This window comes from Phaenicophaeus curvirostris, chromosome Z (assembly GCF_032191515.1).
Source record: "Phaenicophaeus curvirostris isolate KB17595 chromosome Z, BPBGC_Pcur_1.0, whole genome shotgun sequence".
In the NCBI taxonomy this organism is placed as follows: domain Eukaryota; kingdom Metazoa; phylum Chordata; class Aves; order Cuculiformes; family Cuculidae; genus Phaenicophaeus; species Phaenicophaeus curvirostris.
This window is the reverse complement of record NC_091431.1, coordinates 26746683-26772003: the sequence shown is the minus strand read 5'-3', so window position 1 is coordinate 26772003 and position 25321 is coordinate 26746683. Positions and strand designations below refer to the sequence as shown.

General features: G+C 41.0%; 1 protein-coding gene across 1 annotated transcript; it reads right to left on the bottom strand.

Annotated features, from left to right (window-relative positions):
• On the bottom strand, positions 1-23545 carry HABP4 (hyaluronan binding protein 4). The gene is made up of 10 exons (XM_069881156.1): positions 23487-23545; positions 23121-23372; positions 20243-20766; positions 11603-11750; positions 10618-10809; positions 10352-10423; positions 8040-8123; positions 3018-3186; positions 1135-1320; positions 1-93 (listed from the first exon to the last, which is right to left on the bottom strand). The coding sequence occupies exons 1-10, from the start codon at positions 23543-23545 to the stop codon at positions 37-39; spliced, it is 1743 nt and encodes a 580-aa protein (XP_069737257.1). The 3' UTR covers positions 1-36.
• Positions 23546-25321: the final 1776 nt, after the last annotated feature.

The following is a 25321-nucleotide window of genomic DNA, read 5'->3' as shown; positions in this document are numbered from 1 at the left end:
AAGCTACTTGGAGATGCCACCATTCATGAAGGTTCTTCAAGCTAACGCTGGAAAATCCTCAGGATCATCAGGATTTGGAGCAACAAGCTGCACCTACAAATAAAGAAAGGAAGCTTTATTAAAATGAATGCACTTCAAAAGCATATGACAGCTATGTGTATTTTGCACTGAAAAGGGTTCTTTCTTCTATTCAAGTTAAATGCTTTGTATCCATCACTATTACTTTAAAACTAAGCATTTGTCTCAGAATTTCTGAATACTATGATTTCTTCAGTGTGAATGTATTTGTGATACGATCAACTGCCTGGGGAGGACCAGAAGATCACAAATTCTGCAGCATGGGGAAAAAAAAAAAAAAAAGTAATCTCACCCAAGAGTAATCTCACCCAAGATACTGTTTGTTTTCAGAAGCAGTATCATCTTTTTAGATTCTAAGGCCACTGCACGTACTGGACTGTAGTTTTTAAATCTATGCTGTTATTATAACAAGACTTTTTCATTCAGATGAAACAAATGCAACAAATCACTCCTGTATCATTCTGTATGTTCCTAACCTTATACTATTTTACTCATACTAGATAGAAGTAAACTGAGACCTTCAGTTATTAAGAAGAAGAAACATTTTTCAGTGCACAAATTTTTTTTTTAAAGAAAAGTCAGTGTAAGTTTTTAATGGTTATACTGAACACTTGTATCATTCTGCAGGATGACAGAATTGTACAGCACGTGAAGGATCCCAGATTTACTGATCTTGCTCTCAGTAATCAAAACACTATTACTGTACTATACTGAACTTCTCTGTAGGTGATACAAGCCTTGAGCAATTTAAATTACTTTCCAATTTATATCAAGGCTCATTGCATCTTTTCCTGTAGTTATCATTACAACACTTAGTAATTAGACTTTTTGAAATCTGTATGTTAAGTGTTGTGAGCCTGAAGTGGTATTTAGTTTTATGTAACATATGGGTCAAACTCAAAATAACCAGGCCGACATACTATAGAGCAGGAATTAGAAATAAGTCTGTCACTATGGAAATCCATAATTCCACGCAAGTGGAAGCAGGACACACATTAACAACCAAAAGGAAAAAAAACTCCAAGCAAACAATAGCAGAAAAAACATAAAACCCACTACCTTTGGTTGTGGTTCTGCCTCCTTAAGTTGTCTGGCATGACCGCAACCACGACCACCTCGTGCTCCTCTTGATCCACGGCCAGGGCGAGGAAGACTTCCAAAATTAATATCCAGCTGACATGTTATGTCATTCACTAGTCTTCGAAAGACATAAGAATCATCTTCGTAGTAGTATTTTTGCAACTAAAAAGAAGATCTACTTAGAGTCTATAGCTTCCATGTACAACCTTCTTCCCTCCCCAGTACATACACACACGCAACCTTGTATTACAGACTAAGCAGCAGATACATCAAGGTGACATTCAGAATAGAAGACAGGCCTTAACTTGCACAGGGTTTTAACAGAGGTGAGGCAACTGCAGCTTCCCAGATGCCTAGCATAGTTCTTCATTGGCTCAGAGTCCTCACAAGAAAATCTTTATCAGCTCTGTGCCACTGCAGATTTTTCAGAAGTATCATCTACACGGTTTTCTAAGGAATCAGAGAATCAGGCTGAAGCTACTCCTACAATTACCTTCAAGTAATGGTTAAAAGGCCATAGTAATGCACAGTATTTGATTATTAACTGATCTATTAGTCTTTGTCTGAGCTATGAGATTACTATTGTTTGAACTCTGTATTCCTAGTAGTTAGCGGATGCAAGACTATTTCCCATTATAATTTTAATGTGCACTGTGGTAATAACATATATGTAAACTCATTCCCACACAGTGGAGAATCAGTTACTTTATTCAATGTCTGTAGAGGGATTTGACTTGTTCATGCTATGCAGTCCCTGTACCTCCTGTTCCATGTTAATTTTGACAAGGTCCCTTGATACTGCCAGCTAAGAAACTTTGCAGGCAAAAAGACCATAAATGTGCACTCTTCACATGCCTGTATAGTCTCTTCAGAGCTTGTGAAAGGTATTCTCCCCACCTGTACCACCATCTCCTTCAGGGAGACAACCAAAAGCCATGCTAAAAAGGACACGGGCCACTTCAGTATTAGTGTCTGTCCCCGGAAGTGCTTAATGACCTGAAATAATTAAGGCTTAAAAAGCTGCAAGTTTTGATGTTAGTATTATAACTACGCAAAGGATAATGCATATTCATAGTGCAAGCAGAACTTAAGGATCAGAATTCCATCATGCTGGAGTACAAGTATATGCACATACTTCTGTGACACCCCCCCAAAACATGAAATCTAAGTAAGCAAGAATCTGGGAAAGAAGATGCCCTTTCCCCTAGATATAAACAAATTAGTTCTCCCTGAAATGTCAGTCTCAGTAAAATGGTGGAATAAAGGTTGCGAGAAAGGAATAGGTGGGTGTGGCACGTTACTACAGAACAAGCTCTCTGGAGTTACTTCTAAGAAGCAAGACCCTAAAACTGAAGACAACAACAACAAAATCATATGTTCCAGATGCACAGTGGAAGCTGAGATCCAGCACAGATGAGAAATAGGACACCTGGCATCCAGACTAACAGATACTAAACCCCAAGTTTAATATATACATCCAAGTGTATACTGTCAAGTAATCTAAACAAGATTCAAAGTTAGGATAGGAAGTCTTTAGAAAACAGTGTCTCTAGCAGTGTTAGACATCTACATAAGCAGCAGCAGCAAGGACACAGGTTTGTTATTACTAAGACTGAGACATAAGGTAGAACAACTTGATATATTAAGTATTTGCATACAAAATAGAAGTGATGATCTGAGAGAAGAAAATGAACAGATCATATGTTTAAAGCAAGTTTTAAGACAAACGTGATGACAGTAACAAAGCTTAGATACTGATTTCTAGTCTGTTCAGATATGCTAAAACTAGTGGAAAAAGAGACAGTTTGCTAACCCTGGGCATAAAGCAGAATTTACAGAATTCCTAAGTCAATGCTTACATCATTGCTATATTTTGACTTCTGAATCACCACTGCTTTGGAAGGAACAGTGGATTCTGGCTTCCGGATGTTGAATTCAGTCTTTGGTCGATTCTGTTGCTGAAGATTTTTCCACTCATCTAACGTCATTTCTTGAACTACTTCTTCCATTGGCTCTCCTTCAGCAACTCTAAAGGTTTATAGTCGTAAAGTAAAAACCGTTAGCTTGCAACATGCCAGGATGAACAAGAACACTAATCTTTAAAGTAAGGATACGAAACAAAAGTTTTGGAATGTTTCTCACCAAATCAGTATCTTCAATTTCTCTTACTGCCCACAGTAATGTGATGGGCAAGATTTACATTCATGTAAATTGGAAAATATAATGGTCATGTGAACCAATGCTGTCTCCAGCCTTCTGTACTAAGTTTTGCCATTTATTCAGTCTTATCCTAAGTTCAGGCATTTCAGATTCTAGACAAAAGCAGTTTGTATTTTCATCTGGCGTATAGTCAGCCTACTGTTTATAACAATGTATCTACTCCTACAATATATAGCCATAGTAAAAAAAATCATACCATGCAGTTTTGAAACACCGCAATTGCATGGTTTTATTGACTCATACTGCAAGGTGACAATATGAAAAGCATTCTTGTTTCAGTACAGCTTTCAGTCATCAAAAAGACAATGTTAGGAGTATAGAATCTTTTAGGTAATCATTAAAATTTCCCTTGTTAATTTCATAAGATGCTGCTTTGATTTCTTTTGTCAGATGTAATAGCACACAAGGAGACTGTATTTATCACCTGGCAAAGCCAGACTAATCCTAGTCCAGTTTTCATTCGTCATAAAGTGAATAACGATGTTACATTCAAGGAAAACATATTGAGTACATTGGAGTCTGCTTTGCATATTTTTGAACTGTAAAGACAGGCTTTATGTCTATATTCATAAGACAAGATACTTAGAACTGAAGATCTTCTCCATTCATCACTGATTGACTACTCTTACGCCACTTCTCTGATGCTGACCAAGACTGACTTGTTCAGGACCAGCAGCTACACACTACAGGTGTATCTTTTAATGATATTGGCATAAAGCTATTCCTTCCTAAGCAGCATTACACACAGGGAGCACAACTCGCTCAATCACAGTTCCAAGTTGTCATCTACCAAATGCTGATGATTTTTTCAATGCAAATGTACAATTGGTCAGATGCAAATTGGAAATATATTTCATCATGGCACAATGCAGACTGAAATGACAGTGAAATGTGCATTTTGTTTCTGAAGTTGTACAAGCACCTCATCAGAACATACAAATTTGTTCTGACTGTTCTTTACATTTGGAAATGGCCTATATTGGAACAAGTCGACTCCCTCTTTCTACTTGACCTTGCAGAGAACCATTCTATTTCTTGCCAGTCATAATTATACAACCTTTTCCTGAAGCACTCAGTACATGACAGACACAAGCAGAGGGGAACAGTAAGACAGCCCTTTAATTCTGGTTCTAGAATGAACACAGTTTTAAATGCACTTTGCAGAAAAAGTAAATAAAAAGTATGCAAGTTCTGTACTACTTGCCTACCTTCTGACATGCCTTCATGCCCTGTTACTTTGAAAATTCCTGCTATATCAACCAGAATTTAAACTAGTTTGTAGTTCCATACTGACTAAAAAGATCTGAAACTATATTAGAAGGACTATTAAGAAAAAACTTCACCAGTTTACCGAGTTAAATGAAAAGAATACTAGTGACAGATGCAGCTACTCCTGGAAAACACCAAAAGACATTGTTCCATGTGGAAGAGCATTAAGAACCAATTGCACCCCAAACATTTCAGTTTCTTGCTCTCAAGACAGGTATGAGAAGAGACACAGGTATGGTCAGTCATGCCTTGGGCCAATAAGACCACTTTCAGATCTAAATTTCTATGATAAGACAACACAAGGACATTTCACTACACAGCAACTTGACCTCTCTAAAAAGCAATTACAGATATTGCTGTGAAAAGTATACATCTATCAAAAAGCAACCACTTGCCTGTTCTAAAGGATACACTGGTGGATTTACACTGCAAATGTTCGGTTTTTCAGCTGCAAAGTATGGTTTGATTTTTATTCCAAAGGACAGTTTCAACTGCTAGGCTATTATCGGCATGAATTTGGTTTAGGATGCTATGGGAAACACTTCCCATTAGTGAAGCAGAGCAACAGGAACTTGTGTATCGCATTTCTGACAGAGATTTGACTGTAGCAGGTTTATTTTTGGCACCACGCCTTCATGGAAGTACACTCTGTGCCCTTTCTACCTTCTAACCTTATGTGTTTTTAGTAACTGCTTGGTAGGCATTTCATTAATCAAGTTAAGTTACAGAAGCTAACAGAAAATTTCTAAAGTTGCGTTGAAATCAGTGTCCCACCAGAAAGCTACACAGTACCTCCACCCAGACACAGTATACCCAGTTTCCTTGAATACTCTTTCTTCTTTTAAATGGGAACAGTTACAACAGTAAACAGAATGAAAGAAGAAACAAATCCAAGTTTTCCATCTCTTTCTCAATACAAGCACACAACCGCAATAAAGCTGTAAAAGAGAAATTAATTCTTCAGAGTTGCTGCATTTAAGACTCAATATAATACCCTTAGCAGTAGCTTAAGTGAACACATCCCCTTAAGCCCTCAATATTAAGGCTATAGCAAGAGCAGAGGGTGGCCTAGCTAGAATCCTTTGCTGGTGTCCATTATCTGCCAGAAGACAGCAACTCTGGAGAGCAAGGGCAACCTAAGTATACAAGACCTTAAAAAGACATCCTGAAGCCTGAAAACCATACCCCATTAGCTTTTGCTTTTTAAATATAACAACAACAAATTTCACCTCATTAAGGCATATGCCATACAACCACCCCTAATTACCTAGGCACTATTTGCACTGCCACCCTCAGAATATAGAGTCCTCAAGCTGACAATACCCCCAAAGGTAAGTGCAATGATGTATACGGATTTCATATTTTGTACAATGATTTCTGAGTCTTCAGGACAACCTATACTGCATCAAAGGAGTAGAAAATGCAGAATTTGATACTTACAGGTTACCTGCATTTTTTAATCCTATGGATTTTACCAGACTATTCCCAAACAAAGCTTTTTTTAAAAGCTTGAAGAGGAGTAAAATCTCCAGAAAGGCTCACAGTTTGACTGAATGCCTAGTAATCTTTGAGAAAGCGAAAATAATTAAAGACAACTGGTAGCTTCTGTCAGATGCTTTCTCCACTACATATACTTCTCATGCCTTACACCCTACAAGGAACTGATGTCAAGACATGTCTACAAAGAGCCTGAATTGAAGTAGAAACAAATAGAAGTCTGAAAAAAGTAAAGTCACCAGTAGTGGATGAAAAAAAGCTTAATAATTGTGCATTTTCGACAATCTAAGTTATCCATCTGATTTAAGATAGTCTAGAAACAGTTTTCTGGAAATCCAGTCATAGTTATTAAATTTCAGAGGCAGATTTGTCCACGTATACATTCTTCTGGTGATATCACAGAATCACAGAATAACCAGGTTGGAAGAGACCCACCGGATCATCGAGTCCAACCATTCCTATCAAACACTAAACCATATCCCTCAGCACCTCGTCCACCCGTGCCTTAAACACCTCCAGGGAAGGTGACTCAACCACCTCCCTGGGCAGCCTGTTCCAGTGCCCAATGACCCTTTCTGTAAAGAATTTTGTCCTAACGTCCAGCCGAAACCTCCCCTGGTGGAGCTTGAGGCCATTCCCTCTTGTCCTGTCCTCTGTCACTTGGGAGAAGAGGCCAGCACCCTCCTCTCTACAACCTCCTTTCAGGTAGTTATAGAGAGCAATGAGGTCTCCCCTCAGCCTCCTCTTCTCCAGGCTAAACAACCCCAGCTCTCTCAGCCGCTCCTCATAAGGCCTGTTCTCCAGCCTCTTCACCAGCTTTGTTGCTCTTCTCTGGACTCGCTCCAGAGCCTCAACATCCTTCTTGTGGTGAGGGACCCAGAACTAAACACAGTATTCGAGGAGCGGTCTCACCAGTGCTGAGTACAGAGGGAGGATAACCTCCCTGGACCTGCTGGTCACGCCGTTTCTGATATATTCAGAGCAAATTTCAAATTAAAAGAATTGAAGCTACATCAACTCAACTTCTCACAGTGTTATACAACCTGAACATATAAAACAGATTTTGTAGTTTAGTCAGCTTTATAACAAAGATACTAAGCAAGGCTAATAACTGGAGCTGCACCACTTGGTAAAAAAAAAAATCTTCATATTAAGCTAATTTCTCTTCACAGCAAAAGAGAGGGCTGACACATTGCACTGACCTTATTTCTCTTATTAGGAGATATTCACCATATGCTATTTGATTATACTTTAAAGTCTCTTAGTTGCAGAAGACTGTCTAGTTATTTTTTCTTAAGCCAGTGTTTATTTACTGCGAAATAAATTCTCACTGGACATTGGTAAGAATGAAAGCCAGAAGATAAGGAGTAGACCTCTCTCAACTTCCCTACTTCTACAACTCACTGCAAGACCATTTCCAGCAAGTTTTTCAGACAGAGGCCCTTTGTGAACAGACGACAACTGTATTAGTGGCTGATTATTACTGACGTAGAGAATTTTAATTTGTATTTTAATTGTTTTTCTATGATTCCATGGGTACCCTGAATACCTGTTTCTCAGAGACAACTTCAAAGCAGTGCTGTTTTTTACAAATTAACCAAATTAAAAAGGTAACAGGCAATGCATAGCTTCTCCTTAAATTATCACCAAATCTTACGAATGTAGAGCACCACTGGGCAATTAAATGCAATCTACAGCTGTATAAACCAAGCTTTAGTCAGATTTATGAATGCATTTTCTTGACTCAAACATAGACAAAGCTCTTCTATTTATAAATATATGCATTACCAAATCTGACAGTTCACATTTCAAGTAAGCTTCCTAATACAGGTATATCGGTAACAGTCAATTGTTCTCTTTGCATTTAGAAGGAAAATATTTTAGTCAGACAGTACTTGTTCAGAATCTCTCCTTCAGATGCCCCTGGCTCCTCAGCTGTTTCTGCAGTCTTTTCCGTAGGAGCAGTCTGTTCCATTCTACTGAAATGGTACATAAAAAAAAAAACACACAAAATCTTCATGAGTCACATGGGAAAAAAATCTTGCAGATCAATACATTACTTTTTTCCAGAATTCCTTGAGAGGGAAAAATATAGGAGAAAAACTCCAGGATCATAAGCAGAAAGTGACTAGTTGAGCAACCAACAAAACAGGAAATATTAGGAAAATCCAATATTAACCAAAAAACGCGACAAGCATGCATGAAGACAAAATAATTCATTTGTGAATACTAATACTAGTACTTGGTTACAGTACACCACTGATGTCTGGGTTTGCTTTGTTTTTTAGTTCACAACTATTAACACAGTAAAATTCATACTCCAAGTTCCTATTTTCTGTAACGCAGACATTACTTGGCTGTCAAACAGGAGCAACGGTACTTTCATTCTACTAGTAGGCACATATATTTAAAAATTCTAGCTTCAGTGCATCACTAAGAACAATTAAGGTGCAGATATGCTTTTAGAATTGTTTACAATTCCACTTCAATATCACTTCTACCATATGTACCACATCACAAGAAAGCATTGATATCCCATGCTTTATCATAACCTCTGATGATAGGAGGCTCTTCAAAGGGATCTAAACATGCTGAACCACTGGGCTGAGACCAATGGCATGAGGTTTAACAAGGCCAGATGCCGGGTCCTGCACTCAGGGCACAACAACCCTGTGCAGCTACAGACTAGGGGAAGACTGGCTAAAACGCTGCCTGGAGGAGAGGGACCTGGGGGTGTTGGCTGACAGCGACTGAACATGAGCCAGCAGTGTGCCCAGGTGGCCAAGAAGGCCAATGGCATCCTGGCTTGTATCAGAAACAGCGTGACCAGCAGGTCCAGAGAGGTTATTCTCCCTCTGTACTCGGCACTGGTGAGACCACATCTCAAATACTGTGTTCAGTTCCGGGCCCCTCACCACAAGAAGGATGTTGAGGCTCTGGAGCAAGTCCAGAGAGGAGCAACAAAGCTGGTGAAGGGGCTGGAGAACAGGACTTATGAGGAGCTTACTGAGGTTGTTTAGCCTGGAGAAGAGGAGGCTGAGGGGAGACCTCATTGCTCTCTACAACTACCTGAAAGGAGGTTGTGGAGAGGAGGGAGCTGGCCCCTTCTCCCAAGAGACAGGGGACAGGACAAGCGGGAATGGCCTCAAGCTCCACCAGGGGAGGTTTAGGCTGGACATCAGAAAAAAAATTTTTCACAAAAAGATTCATTGGACACTGGAACAGGCTGCCCAGGGAGGTGGTTGAGTCACCATCCCTGGAGGTATTTAAAAGATGGGTGGTGGATGGGGTGCTCAGGGACATCATTTAGTAATTGATAGAAATGGTTGGGCTCAATCCTGAAGGTCTTAACCAACCTTTCAGAAGAACTTAAAACATCAAGCCCAAAAATTATTACCCGTTGACGCTGTATTTTTCAGCCTTTTAGTCAGACTGCCTGAATCCATGATCCAAGTTTTAATTTTTTTTTTTAAACAATTTTGCAAGTGAATGTGTACAAGGTCAAAGGTATTTACTGTACGTTCAAAGCACTGCCTTTTCTCTGTCTTTTATCAGCCTTCAACTAAGGTTCTAGATTCATAAGATCAAAAGTTAATGAAAAGAGTAGCATATTGCTAGATGCAAAGAATGGACAAAAGCCTACATTTCCAGTCAGCTTTTTGCAAATCTAAATAGAAATCTGTAAGAGAAATACAAAATTGAATTGAAGTTTCCCTTTTTTAACTTTAACTGACCATCACATTCTGTTATTGATCTTCCTGTGCACTTTAAAAAGTATTTCAGAGGTAGAGTCAGCTAAATATTACCTCTAAAGACACAGTGAATTATATAACAGCTTTGCAATTTAGAAATTACACAAAAGAGAGTCTCTTAATCAGCATTTTGTAGTAATGCCACTAAATACCAGAGTCTCACTTGCTTCATAACTGAGAAGAATCACAATTTATTTCAGTTAAAAGACAACTTGGCCCCAGTTAAAAGGTTTTGGCAGTCTTAATTGAAGAAACATGTCCATGCCTTTGCTACAATTTTAATCTCAACCACATGAAGAGGACTAGTTCATAAAAATGTAAAACTAATTCATCACAACAATTAAGAGAAAGCAAGGCTTATAAAACTCAAAATGGGCATGAAATTGATGAACAGAAGATGATGCAAGGAAGGCCATGGAAAATTAAGATCTATGGTGGTCATAAGTATGTTGTACCTCATATCATCTTTAACTGTTCCCCAGCTATGAGCTCCATTTCCACCCTTTTTGCCACCTGCTTTCATTCTTCTAGAGAAAGAAACAGTGTTCGGTAAGTTTAAGAGCTTTCTTTCATTAGGATCCCCAACTAAAACCAGTACTCACTTTTTCCCAGCCAGCCTGAATACAGAAGAAGGGAACAGAACACTGAAGACATTACTGCAGTGCTGACTATTGATTACTTGTATACCAACCAAGTAAGAAGCAGCACACAGAATACTTACAATTTATCATTCCCACTGTGTCTTTCAAATTCCCGTTTTCCTCTTCGGTCAAAGCCATTGAAACTTCTATTTATTATACCACTTCTTCCTCTACCTCGCATTCCACCTCTTCTCCCACCACGACCTCTTACTGTCTGTTCAGGGACTAATTTTTCAATTGGTCTAAAAAGATTTGCAGTCATATTTTTGTTCCTACAGAACAGTTAACAAAAGAGAAAATCATATGATTGTATTTGTGCAGTTGTGAGAGATATTAGCATATGAAACCTACTGCATAATTTAGAGTGCATCTTTACACAGCAGTTTTGTCAGTGAAAATGAATATAAACTGAACTGAGAAGGAATTACTACAGGTAACAGGAATAGAAATTTCAGCTGTTTATTGACTGTGCTGAAAACAGAGAAGCTTAATAAAATACTACAAAACTGTCAAATCTTCAGCAATGTTATCAGGCAATAGCTCCACTGTTTGAACCCAGATTTATATGTAACTACTAAAAATTTCAGGGACCTTGTTAAATATTGACTATCGTAATGAAAAGTAAGAACAACCATGGTGTTAAGTATTAAAGGTTTAAGTGGAATTTTCTAGTACTTATGAAGAAAGCAAGACTGATATGCATTCGCTCCTCTAACTTGGAAACTGCATCACAGGTTCTGCAAAGCTTGGTATGCAAGCTCAGAAATAAGCATTTATGTTCCAGACTAGGAGTTATATTTCCAGATCCTTTACACTTTTTCAGTCTCACACGGTATTTCTAACTTTAACAAAACTCCTCCAAATCCATCTGTGAGGATGCTGAAATAACAGCTCTGACAGACAACAAATAAGTCGTCTCGCAACAAATCTACACACTAATAATGCAACCATGCCTTCAAGTCATGTTGGGCTACTAGATCTGTTTTAGGAAGGTTAAGTCTTCTCCGTCCAACTCCTGTGCAGATCCTCTTTAAGGGACCTTCCTTCTCCCTGTGTGGTACATACCTTTCCACCATGAATTCCGTTTTTCTTTCTGTTTCATAGGGACAGTGTTCCCTGAAAGGATGTCTCCATTCAGTTTTGTCTTGTTTTACCTCTGCTCCTCCGATACTGAACCCTTGCTGTTCTCCCCACTTGGGTGCTTTCTTCTGGCCTATACATACACACACACACAGATAGATTATTAATAGTCTACCAATAACTGAATTGCAGTTACCAAACTATTGACTGAAATGAGTTAATTATACTTTGCAGTCTTCTGTTTTACCCTCTCCAATTCCAAGTCCACCAAAATATTCAAAGCACTTACAGTCAATGTTGCCAGACACTGTCTGTTTTAAAGAGATCTATTTACTTTCCCTTCTGTATTGATGAGCCTGCCTCAGGCAAAAATACTACAGGTGTTGACACAACTCAGACATTTCCAGAAAAGACAGGCTAAACAAAATAAAACTCATTTTGCTCACATTAAGTCACAGAAACGGAGAACAAAAACTGGTTTTCTCATGTTCTCTCAAACACCTTGCCAGTGTACTACAGAATAAGGCAGGGAAACTTCAACAGAAGACATGAACTGCAAGACAGCTGCAGGAGGAATGAAGGTTGGGGGGAAGAGGCAGACATAAGTTTTCCATCATGAGACAACACAGCTCCTATCAGATGAGCTGTATTCAGAAGTCTGAGCCTTTACCTTTACTTTAAGCTCACAGGTACAGTATCCAAGAACAAGGAGAGGGTCATCTCCTTATATTACTGTTCTATAGAGGAGAAAAATATTGACCACTACTACAAGTCACTGAATTTAAGTAGCAGAAACCCAAGTATTAAGTACAAATGCTCCCACATCAATAATGGAATCAAGAAGGTCAAGCAATTCCAAGATAAAACTTATTTAAACTTTCAGAAGCTTTGTTTGGCTATTGTCAGGGTTAAGGAAAAGCAGCTTGAACAGGGTGAATGCAGAGAAATTGTGTATTTTAAGAGAGAATTAACAAGTTATCCACACAACCCATATACATCTAGTGTAAGATTAAAGTTCATTATGCGCTTCCTTCACTTTTCTCCCAATTTCTATGCTCTACCTAGGACAAAGTTCTCCAGAAGCAAACAAGCCTTTTGTCTTCTAGGCCCCCATATCTACACTGTTGGCTGAAAAAGGTATTGGTTTAAGTCAGCTTAGTAACACCAATCAAACAGCTATGCTCTCCAAAAGAGGCACCTGTGCAACGCTGAGGAAGTTACTGAACTCTCATTAGTGGACAAGTGGATTCTGTTGCCAGCAGGTGAAAGAAAAAAAAATCCCACTATTCTATGTGACAAAATTAAGATACAAATTAATTCACAGCTCCATGAAAATGCCCATATAAGGAGATCTATGATCAAAGCTTGTATGGCAAGCATGAACTCCGTAATATCATCTTTAAAGCTAAAACTTTGAAGAAGTATCCACTTGGTGAATAGGTCGAAGAGTGGTAAATAAAGCTTTTTGTTATGTGGTAAAGACAGTTGTATCTGTACAAAGTAAAAAGTTTTATATTTTGCTGCAGAGGCAACAAAGTTTGTTTATACTGCAACAATAGCTTTCGTTTTCCTTAAGCTACAAGCCACTTAACATAATACATTCCAGTAATTCTCTCTTCTTGAGATCTGGACTTGCTCAGTCCTCAGAGCAGCAAGGGTATTACCATCCACAAATTTACAATGAAATCTCTGAATAAAGGATGATTTTTGAAACTGGTTTCTGAGTAAGCTACTCAAACCAGAATGCTGTAATAAAAAGCAAAATTATAAAAAATATAGAATTGCATACACTGTTAGAAACCACATTTACTCTATGCACATCAGAATCTTGCAGTGGAAAAAAGTGACTACTCACTTGTGACCTCATTTTTACTTATTTTGTTAGGATCTAAATGTGTAACTGTAATACAAGAGTGCATTTTAATTTCTTTTTGAGCCTCTAACTGGCTATCAGAAACATCAGTTATTCCAAACAGAATAACTTGGCAAGAATGTTGTAGTCAGAGCCCACCTTCCCTATGTACTTTGTATTAACATCAATTTCACCTTCAGATTTAAAGAATTCCTTAGAACTAGTAAAGCGATGCAAAAGTAATTTTAAAAATATATTCTCTGGTTCTGTTAGCCAGTACCACTTAAAACTACTTCAAAACAAGTTTCCTTGTTGCCAGCGTATTCTATGTCACTAGCACTGATGATGCTAGACAAAGCAGTGAGCTCTATTTTGATTTCAGTGCAACGCTATTTCACTTTGATTCAAACAGGAGGCTATAATTACTGCTGATATATTTTTAAATACTAGAAAGATTTGCAGCATTTATTATCTGTATATAAACATTTTTAACTGGTTTGACAAACATGCAGCAGTGGATTGAAATGGTATGCAACAACTGCACCCCTATGGCAAGCCAGGTCACTTTCAGGGCAGAAGATTGTGATCTCCTTGTGAATCAGTCCAAATAACCAGTACAACTTTCAGCTCTGCATACGAGGGCAAAGTAAACTGGAGCTTGGCAGCAGTGATAGCGTAAGTCATCAAATTTTAATTCTCTGTCATATGTATGTCCCAACAAAGACTCAGTTTTGTTTAAAGAGTTGAAGGGCTACCTACCCTTTGGTAGTAGGGGGGAATAATAGAACAAAAGAAGAATAATCTCATGTAGTGCTTCAATAATAGTTTTCACTTAAAAGAACTGAGCTACACTTTGAATGCTCATTAACTACCTCTCCAAGTACACCCTGATTCTGTCTGCTTCTTTGCGTATATACACTGGTATGCAGGTTTTCTTCAAAACCACAGTAAAAAAAAAAAAAAAAGCAAGCTCATAACTTTAGTGGATCATCTACTTCATGTCTTTCAAACATTATGCTGAAAACTGAAGTCCACTCTTTCCCAGTTACCACGTTTAGCCTCCCTGTAAGGTGGTTTTCTTATGTCTCAGTTACACCTGTAACGTGTATTCAGCTGAAGATGTTGCCCTCCACTCCCCACCTCATCACTGCTTCCCCCAGTGGTTACTGCAGCAGAGCAAGCTGTCGAGCTGTCCGCTGAGTTGGACATTACTATATTTTCTAAACTGAGGAATCAGAAAACAAATCTGATGCTTAAACCGCTTCAATAGACCCAGCTCTCTTTTTCCCCCTCACAATAATATTTCACTATCAGTAATAGTTTTGTTTATACTGCAACAATCAGAAAGGAGGACTGCCTAGAATCTAAGGCATTTTTAACAAGCATGTATCACTGAACTCACAACTAGGAGAGCAGAAATTGTATTTTTAAGACCTGCATTGCCTAGTTTCCCAGACACTGGATATCTATGTATTAACAGACAGATTTAAAACAACACCGCATAATCTAGCTGCTTTTGTAGTGTTGTTGTCGTCCATCTGTTCCCAAACAAGTAGGAGTTCTGCCTGGGAAGAGATTGTTTTCAAGGTTTTGTGGGCTCTCACTGGCCACCACTGAGTGGGCATGCTATCACATTTATTACAAGTTTTAGTTTTAAGAAAAAAAAAAATCCAAACCTTTTGTGCAGCAAACTTTGACTAACACTACAAGGAGCCTAGCTTGCAACTTCTATCAGAGACTACAATCTAGAGAAGAAATCTTGCTGTTTGCCCCATTCCCTCATGTAAGGAGCATGGCAGGTGAGGGTGACAACACACAATTTACAGGCTGAGGGAGATTACTGCTCCAAAGAGCACCAAAACCTGGTATTCTGATCTACAATCCAGCTGACAACACTGCATCATAATGTTTTATGAATTCTCACAGTGAGACCCATTCATCCCACCAAAATAAGTGACACTCAAGCCCAGTGAGACTGTTTCATCAAAACTCCATTTCCACAAATGCAGCCTGGGATGAAGAAATGCCAAACAAATAGTTATTTCTATTTTGCCCCAGTAGCATGCATGGGAACATAGCAAAGGCAAACTGAGTGTAGTTTTGATTCAGTTAGGATGAACATTAGAGCAATCATAGTAGCCAGATAAAAAAACTTATATATATTATAGCATGTACTTGAAGAAAGAAAAAAGCAATTACAAAATACTTCCCACTTGGCAATTTACCCTTAGAGGCTTTCTAAATGAAGGACTGTAAGCACTGACTAATACAGGACAGGTCCAACAGATGGGCTGCAACCAGTATAGATACATGCTTCAATAATCAACATCACCCAACAGTCTCTGAAAAAGCATTATTTTTCCTTATTTCACAAAATCTGTTAGAAATTATATCCCTTTACTTCTGTAAAATAAGAAACAATAAATAGTCTTTGCCAAGACTCACATGCAGTGAGTCTATTCTATACATACTCCTCTTGTACCCTCAGACATCTCTACTCAAAACAAAAACCTGAATTTAAATTTTGCCAATAAATCATTCTGTAAGTTTCATCATGCATGTCACTCTAGTGTGCTTTTCCTACTCTTAGCATCTCTGAGGTGACCAAAAGAGCAGACATTTCAAGACATGGCAAGGTGGGTTTCTTTCAAAGGCATCAAAATTCCTTTCCCCTTTCCTTGCTACTACCACTGCTTCTTTTCTAGATGGTAAGAGTAGAACAGCAGGTCTATTTCCAGTTAACAGTCCCAATGACTCCAAGCTCCCTTTCCTAAACTGTAACAGTTTGAATTAGAAAAATATTTCACATTGTAGTAGTTTGCAACACTGCCCCCCACCTTGATGTGTTTCTTCCATATGTATTATATTACACTCATGGGTAGTAAATTTCCTCTCATATTATAGCTCCTTTGCATTATGTAATTTGTGTCACTGCCCTGCAACTCTTCTACTGGTCTACATAACCTTGTACAGTAAACTTTCCTTTCACAGCTCTTTAGCACAGACTTCACCTGTCTGCAAGCACACGAAACAAAAATTCAAGTGTCTGTGATGACAAATTTGAAGCACAAGTTTCAACTGTCTTGCAGACATTAAAGCTAGCAGCAGCATATCGTTACTGGTCCTAAATTCAAATCTCTCTTTCCAGTTATTTTAAGAGACCCTTCTTTCTTTTGCTTTCAGCTTAACAGTTCATTTTCCAATGAAGAAAATGTAAGCCTCAAGAAACAGTTTAATGGAAGTTCAGAGAATATGAATTAAGTACAGAAACCAAACAGGAATACTACTCCTGTTAGTCTGGGATGAGGGCAAGTGGAGAACTTGTTCCATAATTCCAGGATCTCTGTCATTAACTATGGCTGTATGCAAAGACACTATTTCATTACCATCTCAGTAACGCAGTAATACCTATACATGGACAGCTAATCTTCCTTCATAATAAAGCTGCATAACCAGAAATAGTAACAGGTAGTTCACACTCTCAGGGTACTTATTTTGCTCTGTTTCACAGTAAAGCTGATTTAAGACTGCACAAATTATTTTACTTCCTCCCCTTTGCATGTGTGCGTCCATGTGATTTTAATTCCAAACTTCAAGTAATTACTTTTGTGAATTAAAGCATAACTAATTTCATGACTTGCAGAATAATACCTCAGTATCCCAAAACACAAAAAATTGCTTCAGCTATTGCATGCAACACACCAAAGAGACACATCTAGTTAGACTCTGTTCTGTGGGACTTTGTTTTCATGTGTGCCAGTACCCAATTACAGAATTGCCTACAGCAGCTTGCCTCTGGACAATCCTTATGACTAGGTAACTGAAAGAGTAATATTGGAATAAATTATTTAAAAATAAGAAAACTGCAGTCAGTATAAGGTGAAATCCCCCAGAAACATTCAATGCCATATTTCTTTAAAATCATAGCTAAAAAAATCAAACATGTTATTCAGAAGCTACATCCAAATGTTACAGGAATCAAATGTACACCAAAGAAGAAAACCTTTTAGTGGTATTAGTAACAAAGGTTTAGAGATTTCAACAGAAAAGAGCTTATTACTGCATCATCAACAAATTTAATTTGCCTGGACCAGTAAAGAATGCAAGCTCTGCAACTGAGCCTTTTGAATAAAGAGCTGGCAAAAGCATTCTGGCCACTGTGCTAAGAATGGACGTGAGTTCACGTTAAGTGGTGCAATTACAGGAGCTGCAATACCTACAAACAGCCTTCACCCAATTCCTCAGCACACAGTCTAAAAATCACAGAACATCGGCCAATAAAAGAAAAAAAAATACATTAAGATCAAAATGTAGGCCTTGAAGGCCATGAAATAGGAGTACATTTTCTCCCCAAAGATAGATTAAAAAATAGTCTTTTTACAGTTGTGTCAATTCGTAATAAATAGTTTGGATTCTAAATGTCGACATGTTGGATTATCTGGCACAGTCCCCTTAGGAGCTTTGTTTCAAATTGAAGACATCTCCAGAAATTAAGTAAAAACTTCCTTGGAAAAGGCAGTGAAGAACTAAAGTAAAAAAAAAAAAAAGACTTAAAAGCTTTGTGAGTAAAACTCCTGCTCTGACATCAAAACATAACACTGAAAGAAGTCTCTCAGACTACAGTAAAACTTATTTATTGCAAGCCCGAAGAACAGGCTTGCTTCAAGAATGTAGAGACTATTCCGTTTAGATTTAATATGCTCAAGAAATAATACAATAAAACAGAAATAATGAAACTTTCAACAAGACCTTTTGCGATCCTTACAAGCAAAACTGCCTGGTGATTATACAGAACAGTCTGGAGGGGGTCCGAAGGAGGGCCATGAAGATGATAAAAGGCCTGGAAAGCCTGCCCTTTGAGGAACGACTGATGGAGCTAGGCCTCTTCTCCCTGAAGAAGAGAAGGCTCTTTGAGGACCATATCACAGCATTCCAGCGCTTGAAGGGCAGCTATAAAGAGGATCAAGGCTCCCTCTTCAAAAGGAGACACATGGAGAAGACAAGGGGGAACAGGCAAAATCTGCACAAGAAAAAGTTTCAGTATCAGAAAGAAATTGTTAACAGTCACTCAGTGGAACAACCTCCCCATGGACACAGTGGAATCCTCATCACTGGAAGTTTTCAAGATGCAACTAGACAGGGTGATAGATGATCTCTTCTAGGCTGCCTTTCCCAGGACAGGCTGGACCAAATAGTCGCCCCCTTCCAAACTGGATTGTTCTGTGACGACTCTATGAATACTAGCACAGTATAGACTGAATTTTGTCATTCCAACCATAATAACAGAACCTGTTTCAGATGGGTCTGGATGCTTCTTTGTGTTTCATTCCTAATCAGGGAAATGAAATTAGAGGAAGTTTTACGCAAAATCTGGAGAGAAAAAAAACACCAAGAAAGACTGGAAATTCGAGGTTAGTCATTAGTTTCACAGTGTGATTGTAATCAATACTTTTATTTATCCTAACAGAGCTGCACTCTTCTAGCAATATGTCTGTTATTAGAAGCTTTAAGCCAAACTGAACTGATGCAAGGATCTTCCCAAACTGCTAGTCATTCCCAGTTGTTAAGCTGAGAGTTCCCCAAAACTTCTACTTTACCCAGAAGTTCTCTGGTTGAATCCTGCATAACAGATCAACTTGGTATGGCCCAAACAAAAAGCTGTCCCCTAACTTCCAAAAAACCCCTACATTTTTGCCTCAACTTGATTTATATTTGTCAGCTATACCATCACTATACTTGCTGTGAAGTTGGAGGGTGATCTCTGTTCTTCAGAGCAAACTTGTTAGGCCCCTCCAAAGGAGGAACACAGAGACATGACGCAGTCCCATGCCTCTGCCCTGGTTTAGCATCCTGATCACTATACATTTACAGCCCTTACTTCACAACAAGCTCAAGGGCATAAACATACAGCACACAAAATCCGGGACAGCCACTTTCTTGAAAGAAAGAAGTGTGGCATTTTTCAGAGTTCAAGCTCTTACTTGAGTGGGCCACACCTTTTTCTAAGGCATTAATACACATGATTCTTTTGCTGTCAAGGGAACAAGAGCTTTTACTACAGGAAAAAACTAATATAAAACAGTTAATGTGTTGTGCTTCTTTGCCTGCTGCAGGTGAATGGGAATTTACAGCAACTCCATGGCAGAGATTCTTGATAATTGGAACCATCAGCCAGCTCTCAGATACTTTATATACTCAATCTCAGAAGCTCAATACCAGGCAAGTAATAACAATTACACTGACAAAACCACCTCCAAGTGCAAGGAGTTAAAGCCCAGCAAAACCTTCAGCTGCAGAGAGGAAGAGAGGACTGTGCCAGACAGTCTTGATGTGAAAGCCGACTGGCTCCCTATTCCCTGAAGCAATATTTAGCATCAACACCGAGCAGCTGACAAACAACCCAGACCATTCCTGAACACCACCCTAAAGAGTTCACACCGGAAATAAGATTTTATTTGAAGGTCTGGGCATCAACGCAAGCTTAAGACGAACCAAGCGCAGATCCCTGGGCACATTAGAAACCTAAAGGGCCAGAAAACTCACTGGAAACAGCATGCAAGGGAAACGGCCCGGATGGCAAGCAGCGATGAGCATCCCCAGGGGCGTTAAACCAGCGTGAGAAGTACAGGCGCCGCAGAGGGAGAGCGGGCGCTGCTCCGATTGGCTCTGGGGATGCTCTCTAAGTTCTCACGCACACCCGTCTCCCGAGCGGTCCTCCTTTCTCGGGGCTCTCCGATCGCCGCCCCCGATCCCCGGGCCCGTCCCCGCCGTACCGGGCTGCGGCGGCTCCGCGGGGACGCGGGGGGGACCGGGCCGCCGCCGCTCCCTCTGCGCCTCCCTCCCGCCGCTGCCCGCCGCCCCGTCGCGGTCCTTGCGCTGCCGCCGGCGGAGCTCGGCCTCCTGCAGGACGTCGAAAGGGTCCGACACGTCGTCCAGGAGCCGAGAGAAGCGGTTGGCGACAGTGCAACCGAAGCACTGCTGCATGACGGCGGCCCCCGAGCCGCCCTCCGCCGCCGCCTCCTTCAGCACCGCGAAGGCGTCAGAGAGCGGCGGCCCCCAGCCGCTAGGAGCCACGGCCCCGCCCCCCCACCGCCCGCGGCCAATGGAGAGCGGCGGCCGGCGCCGTGCGGCCAATCGCGGCTCCGCCCCGCGCGGCGGGACGTGCGCCCGCGGCCAGTCAGCGCGCGGCGCCGGCGCCGCCGGTCCCGGCCCGCAGGTGAATGGGGATGAGCGGGCGGCCGCGGGGCCACCCCCCGCCCGGCTCAACGGGAGCCGGTGGCGGTGGGGTGTGCGCAGGCTGCTTGGTCACAGCTCGCAGTCTGACGCGATAGAATCACAGAATCACAGAATCACCGGGTTGGAAAAGACCCACCGGATCATCGAGTCCAACCATTCCTATCAAACACTAAACCATGCCCCTCAGCACCTCGTCCACACGTGCCTTAAACACCTCCAGGGAAGGTGACTCAACCACCTCCCTGGGTAGCCTGTTCCAGTGCCCAATGACCCTTTCTGTGAAAATTTTTTTCCTAATGTTCAACCTAAACCTATCCTGGTGGAGCTTGAGGCCATTCCCTCTTGTCCTGTCCCCTGTCACTTGGGAGAAGAGGCCAGCACCCTCCTCTCCACAACCTCCTTTCAGGTAGTTACAGAGAGCAATGAGGTCTCCCCTCAGCCTCCTCTTCTCCAGGCTAAACACCCCCAGCTCTCTCAGCCGCTTCTCGTAAGACTTGTTTTCCAGCCCCATCACCAGCTTTGTTGCTCTTCTCTGGACTCGCTCCAGAGCCTCAACATCCTTCTTGTGGTGAGGGGCCCAGAACTGAACACAGGATTCAAGGAGTGGTCTCACCAGTGCCGAGCACAGACGGAGAATAACCTCCCTGGACCTGCTGGTCACGCCGTTTCTGATACAAGCCAAGATGCCATTGGCCTTCTTGGCCACCCGGGCACACTGCTGGCTCATGTTCAGTCGCTGTCAATCAACACCCCCAGGTCCCTCTCCTCCAGGCAGCTTTCCATCCAGACTTCTCCTAGTCTGTAGCACTGCACAGGGTTGTGGTGCCCCAAGTGCAGGACCTGGCATTTAGCCTTGTTAATCTTCATACCATTGGTCTCAGCCCAGCAATAGGCTCATAGAGTGGTTTGGGTTCGAAGGGACCTGAAAGAGCACCTGGTTCCAGCCTCTGGACACTTCCCACTGAATCAGGCTGTCCAAAGCCTCATCCACCTGGCCTTGAATACCTCAGGGATGGGGCAGCCACAGCTGCTCTGGACAAACTGTTCCACTGCCTTGCCATGCTCACAGAAAAACATTCTTCCTAGTATCTAATCTAAATCTCCCCTCTTTCAGTTTAAAATCATTACTCAGCAATCCCTGACAAAGAGCACTTTCCCAGCTTTGCTTTGGCCCCACTTTTAAGTACTGGAACGTTGCTATGAGGTCTCCTCAGAGCCTTCTCTGCGCTGTGCAACCCAAACCCTCAGCCTGTCATAGAACCATGAAACAGTTTGGGTTGGAAGGGACCTTAAAGATCATCCAGTCCCAATCCCCCTGCCATGGGCAGGGACACCTCCCACTGGATCTGGCTGCCCAAGGCCCCATCCAGCTTGGCCTTGAACACCCCCAGGGACGGTGCAGCCACAGCTTCCCTGGGCAACCTGTGCCAGTACCTCATCACTCTCATGGTGAAGAAATTCTTCCTAATGTCTAGTCTAAATCTTCCCCTCTCCAGTGTATACCCATTCCCCTTCGTCCTATCACCACAAGCCTTTGTGAACAGTCCCTCCCCAGCTTTCTTGTAGCCCCTTTCTGTTACTGGAAGGTCACTGTAAGATCTCCATGGAGTCTTCTCTTCTCCAGGCTGAACAAGCCCAACTCTCTCAGCCTGTCCTCCTAGGGAAGGTGCTCCAGCCCTTGGATCATCTTTGTGGCCCTCCTCTGGACTCGCTCCAACAGATCCATGTCCTTCCTGTGCTGAGGACTCCAGAACTGAATGCAGTTCTCCAGCTGAGGTTTCACAAGAACTTCATAAAGCGGCAGAATCACTCCCTTGACCTTCTGGTCACACTTCCTCTCATGCAGCCCAGGATACGATTGGCCTTCTGGGCTGCAAGCATACATTGCAAGCTCATGTGAAGTTTCTCATCCACCTGCCCACCCCATCCTTCATTTCAGGGTTGCTCTCAATCATTTCTCCGCTGTATTTGTGCTTGGGATTGCCTCCACTGAGGTGCAGGACCTTGGCTTTGTTGAACTTCATGAGGTACACACAGGCCCATCTCTTAAGTCTGTCAAGGTCCTTCTGGGTGGCATCCCTTCTTTCCAGCCAATTGTACCACACAGCTTGGTGTCATCAGCAAGGATCGTTGGCAAAATCGCTGAGAGTGCCCTTAATTCCACCATCCATGTCTCTGATAAAGATGTTAAATGACTCTGTTCCCAATACTGACCCCTGAGGAGTGCCACTTGTCACTGGTCTCCTTTTGGGCATTGAGCCATTAACCACAACTCAAAAGTGTGACTGTCCAGCCAGTTCCTTGTCCACTGTGTGGTTCATCCATCAAATCCATATTTCTCCAATTTAGAGACCAGAATGTAGTGCAGACAGTGTTTAGTGCTTTGCACAAATCCATATAGGAGATGTCACTTACTCTTCCTTTATCCACCAACGCTGTAGCCCTGTTGCAGTAGTCCACAAAACTATGAGGCACAATTTGCCCTTAGTGAAGGTAGGCTGGTTGTCACTAGTCACCTCCTTATGTTCTGTGTGCCTCAACAGAATTTTCAGGGGGATCTGCTCTGTGACTTTGCCAGGCACAGAGGTGAGAATGACCGGCCTGTAGTCATCACAGAACTGTGTCACCACAGGTCTGTTGATATAATCCACGTCCACTAATGTGTGACTTTAATGAAAAACAGAGTATAAGGGGACAGTGCATTTGCATAAACAAGCCTGGTATTTCCACAAAGTTTCTGAATTTTACCTTTCTGCTTAAAACTGTGGTGGTGTTCATTACATCAAGCCTCTGTGACCTAAAAGTGGATATGCAGGCACCTCTGTGACTATAGGAGCCATGTTGGTTGCAACCAGCAATTCCTGGGGTGAGCAGCAAGTCATTTTACTATCTCTCAGGTTTATAAATACAAGCAATAGTGCAAATATTCCCAGAGAGTTAACAGGTTTTGTTCACAAGAGACAGGCAACTGGGCTGACAAAACATACCTATATCAGCTACAGCAACACCAAACACATGATGTAAAAATCTCAGACCTTCAGACACAATGTTCTCAAGAATGTCAATTGTGGTTGTGATTTCTGTTATTTGGCCTTGTTTTTATCCTGTTTTTTCATGGGAAACTAACTTCCTCTGTTGACCTTAACTTCACAGTACATCCCATTTTGCTTTGTAATTAATCTTATCCTTAGAACAGGATGGCAAAACTAAACCTGAATCACAGCTGTGCTTCAAAATACAGAATTAGAGATGGCCCTGACACCATAACAACTGTCTCCTCCCTCAGCCTTGGAGTGTAGACAGGTCTGGGCAAACTATCGTAAGATAAAATACAGTGCATCCTCTACGCCAATCCCTTATGCAAGGCAGGCTTATTGCAGAATAAAACTGATTTCATTAGACTGTGGCCTTTCTAGCTTCATCCTCATTGAAGACATCACAAACAGTTTTGCATCGATGGAATAATTATAGCAACTAAGTTACGGCTATGATCTGCTCACAAACAGCTTTACAAAATCCTTGTAATCAAGTTGGATCCCTTAGGCTCTGACTTACTTCAGATTGAAGCAGGAAATTTTGACTCAGCAAAGAATGTCATTATTATTTCTGCACAGTTCTTAAATTGTAAAAAAGAGCCAGGCATAACTAACAATAACATAAAAATTTCTGAAGATATTTCCATTAATACAATACAGTAACAAAATACTATATGAGAAATGTTTATCTACTGTTCTTGCCTCTGAATAGTTGCTTTATTCTGTAGAAAGATGAAACTGCATGAACTTTCAGTGAAAAGAAAGAGCTGGAAATGGTCCTTTTCTAGTCTGGAGGTACACATTAACACCATCACATTACTGCAACACATCAAAACCCCTACCAAATATTTTGCAAGCCCTTTGGAGCCTTTTGTTTGTATCCATACTAGATTTCCTTGACAAACACTATATTCAGAAAGCTTTTTAGAAATTTTTGGAACATTATCACTGCCTATAACTACCTGAAAGGAGGTTGTAGAGAGGTGGGTGCTGGTCTCTTCTCCCAAGCGATAGATGACAGAACAAGGGGGAATGGCCTCAAGCTCCACCAGGGGAGGTTCAGATTGGACGTGAGGAAAAAATTTTTCATGGAGAGGGTCATCAGGCACTGGAACAGGCTGCACAGGGCGGTGGCTGAGTCACCAACACTGGAGGTGTTTAAAAGACGGATAGATGAGGCACTTAAGGATATGGTTTAGTGGCAGATAGGTATGGGTTGGACTCTGTGATCTCAGAGGTCTTTTCCATCCTGTTGATTCTATGATTATTTTTATTTAAAACATTCTACAAGCTTCATTCAAAGACTCCTGAAGTTACGCTGTATATGAAAGATAGCAGATAAAATGATGCCATTATTGACTGTACAGAGAAACTGTTTGCTGCTGTAATCAGCATTTTGGAGGTCATAGTATCTTTGGAGAGGGACAAACACAAGGAATTCAGAACTATACCAGCAGTAAGATAAGAGACGTGGTGTTTTGTCAAATCTGTCTTTGTTATCACAGAGTTTCAAAAGAGACAAAAAAAGTATAACTTCTCAAAGAGATTCCACAATGACAGTGAAAAACACTGCTTAGAAAT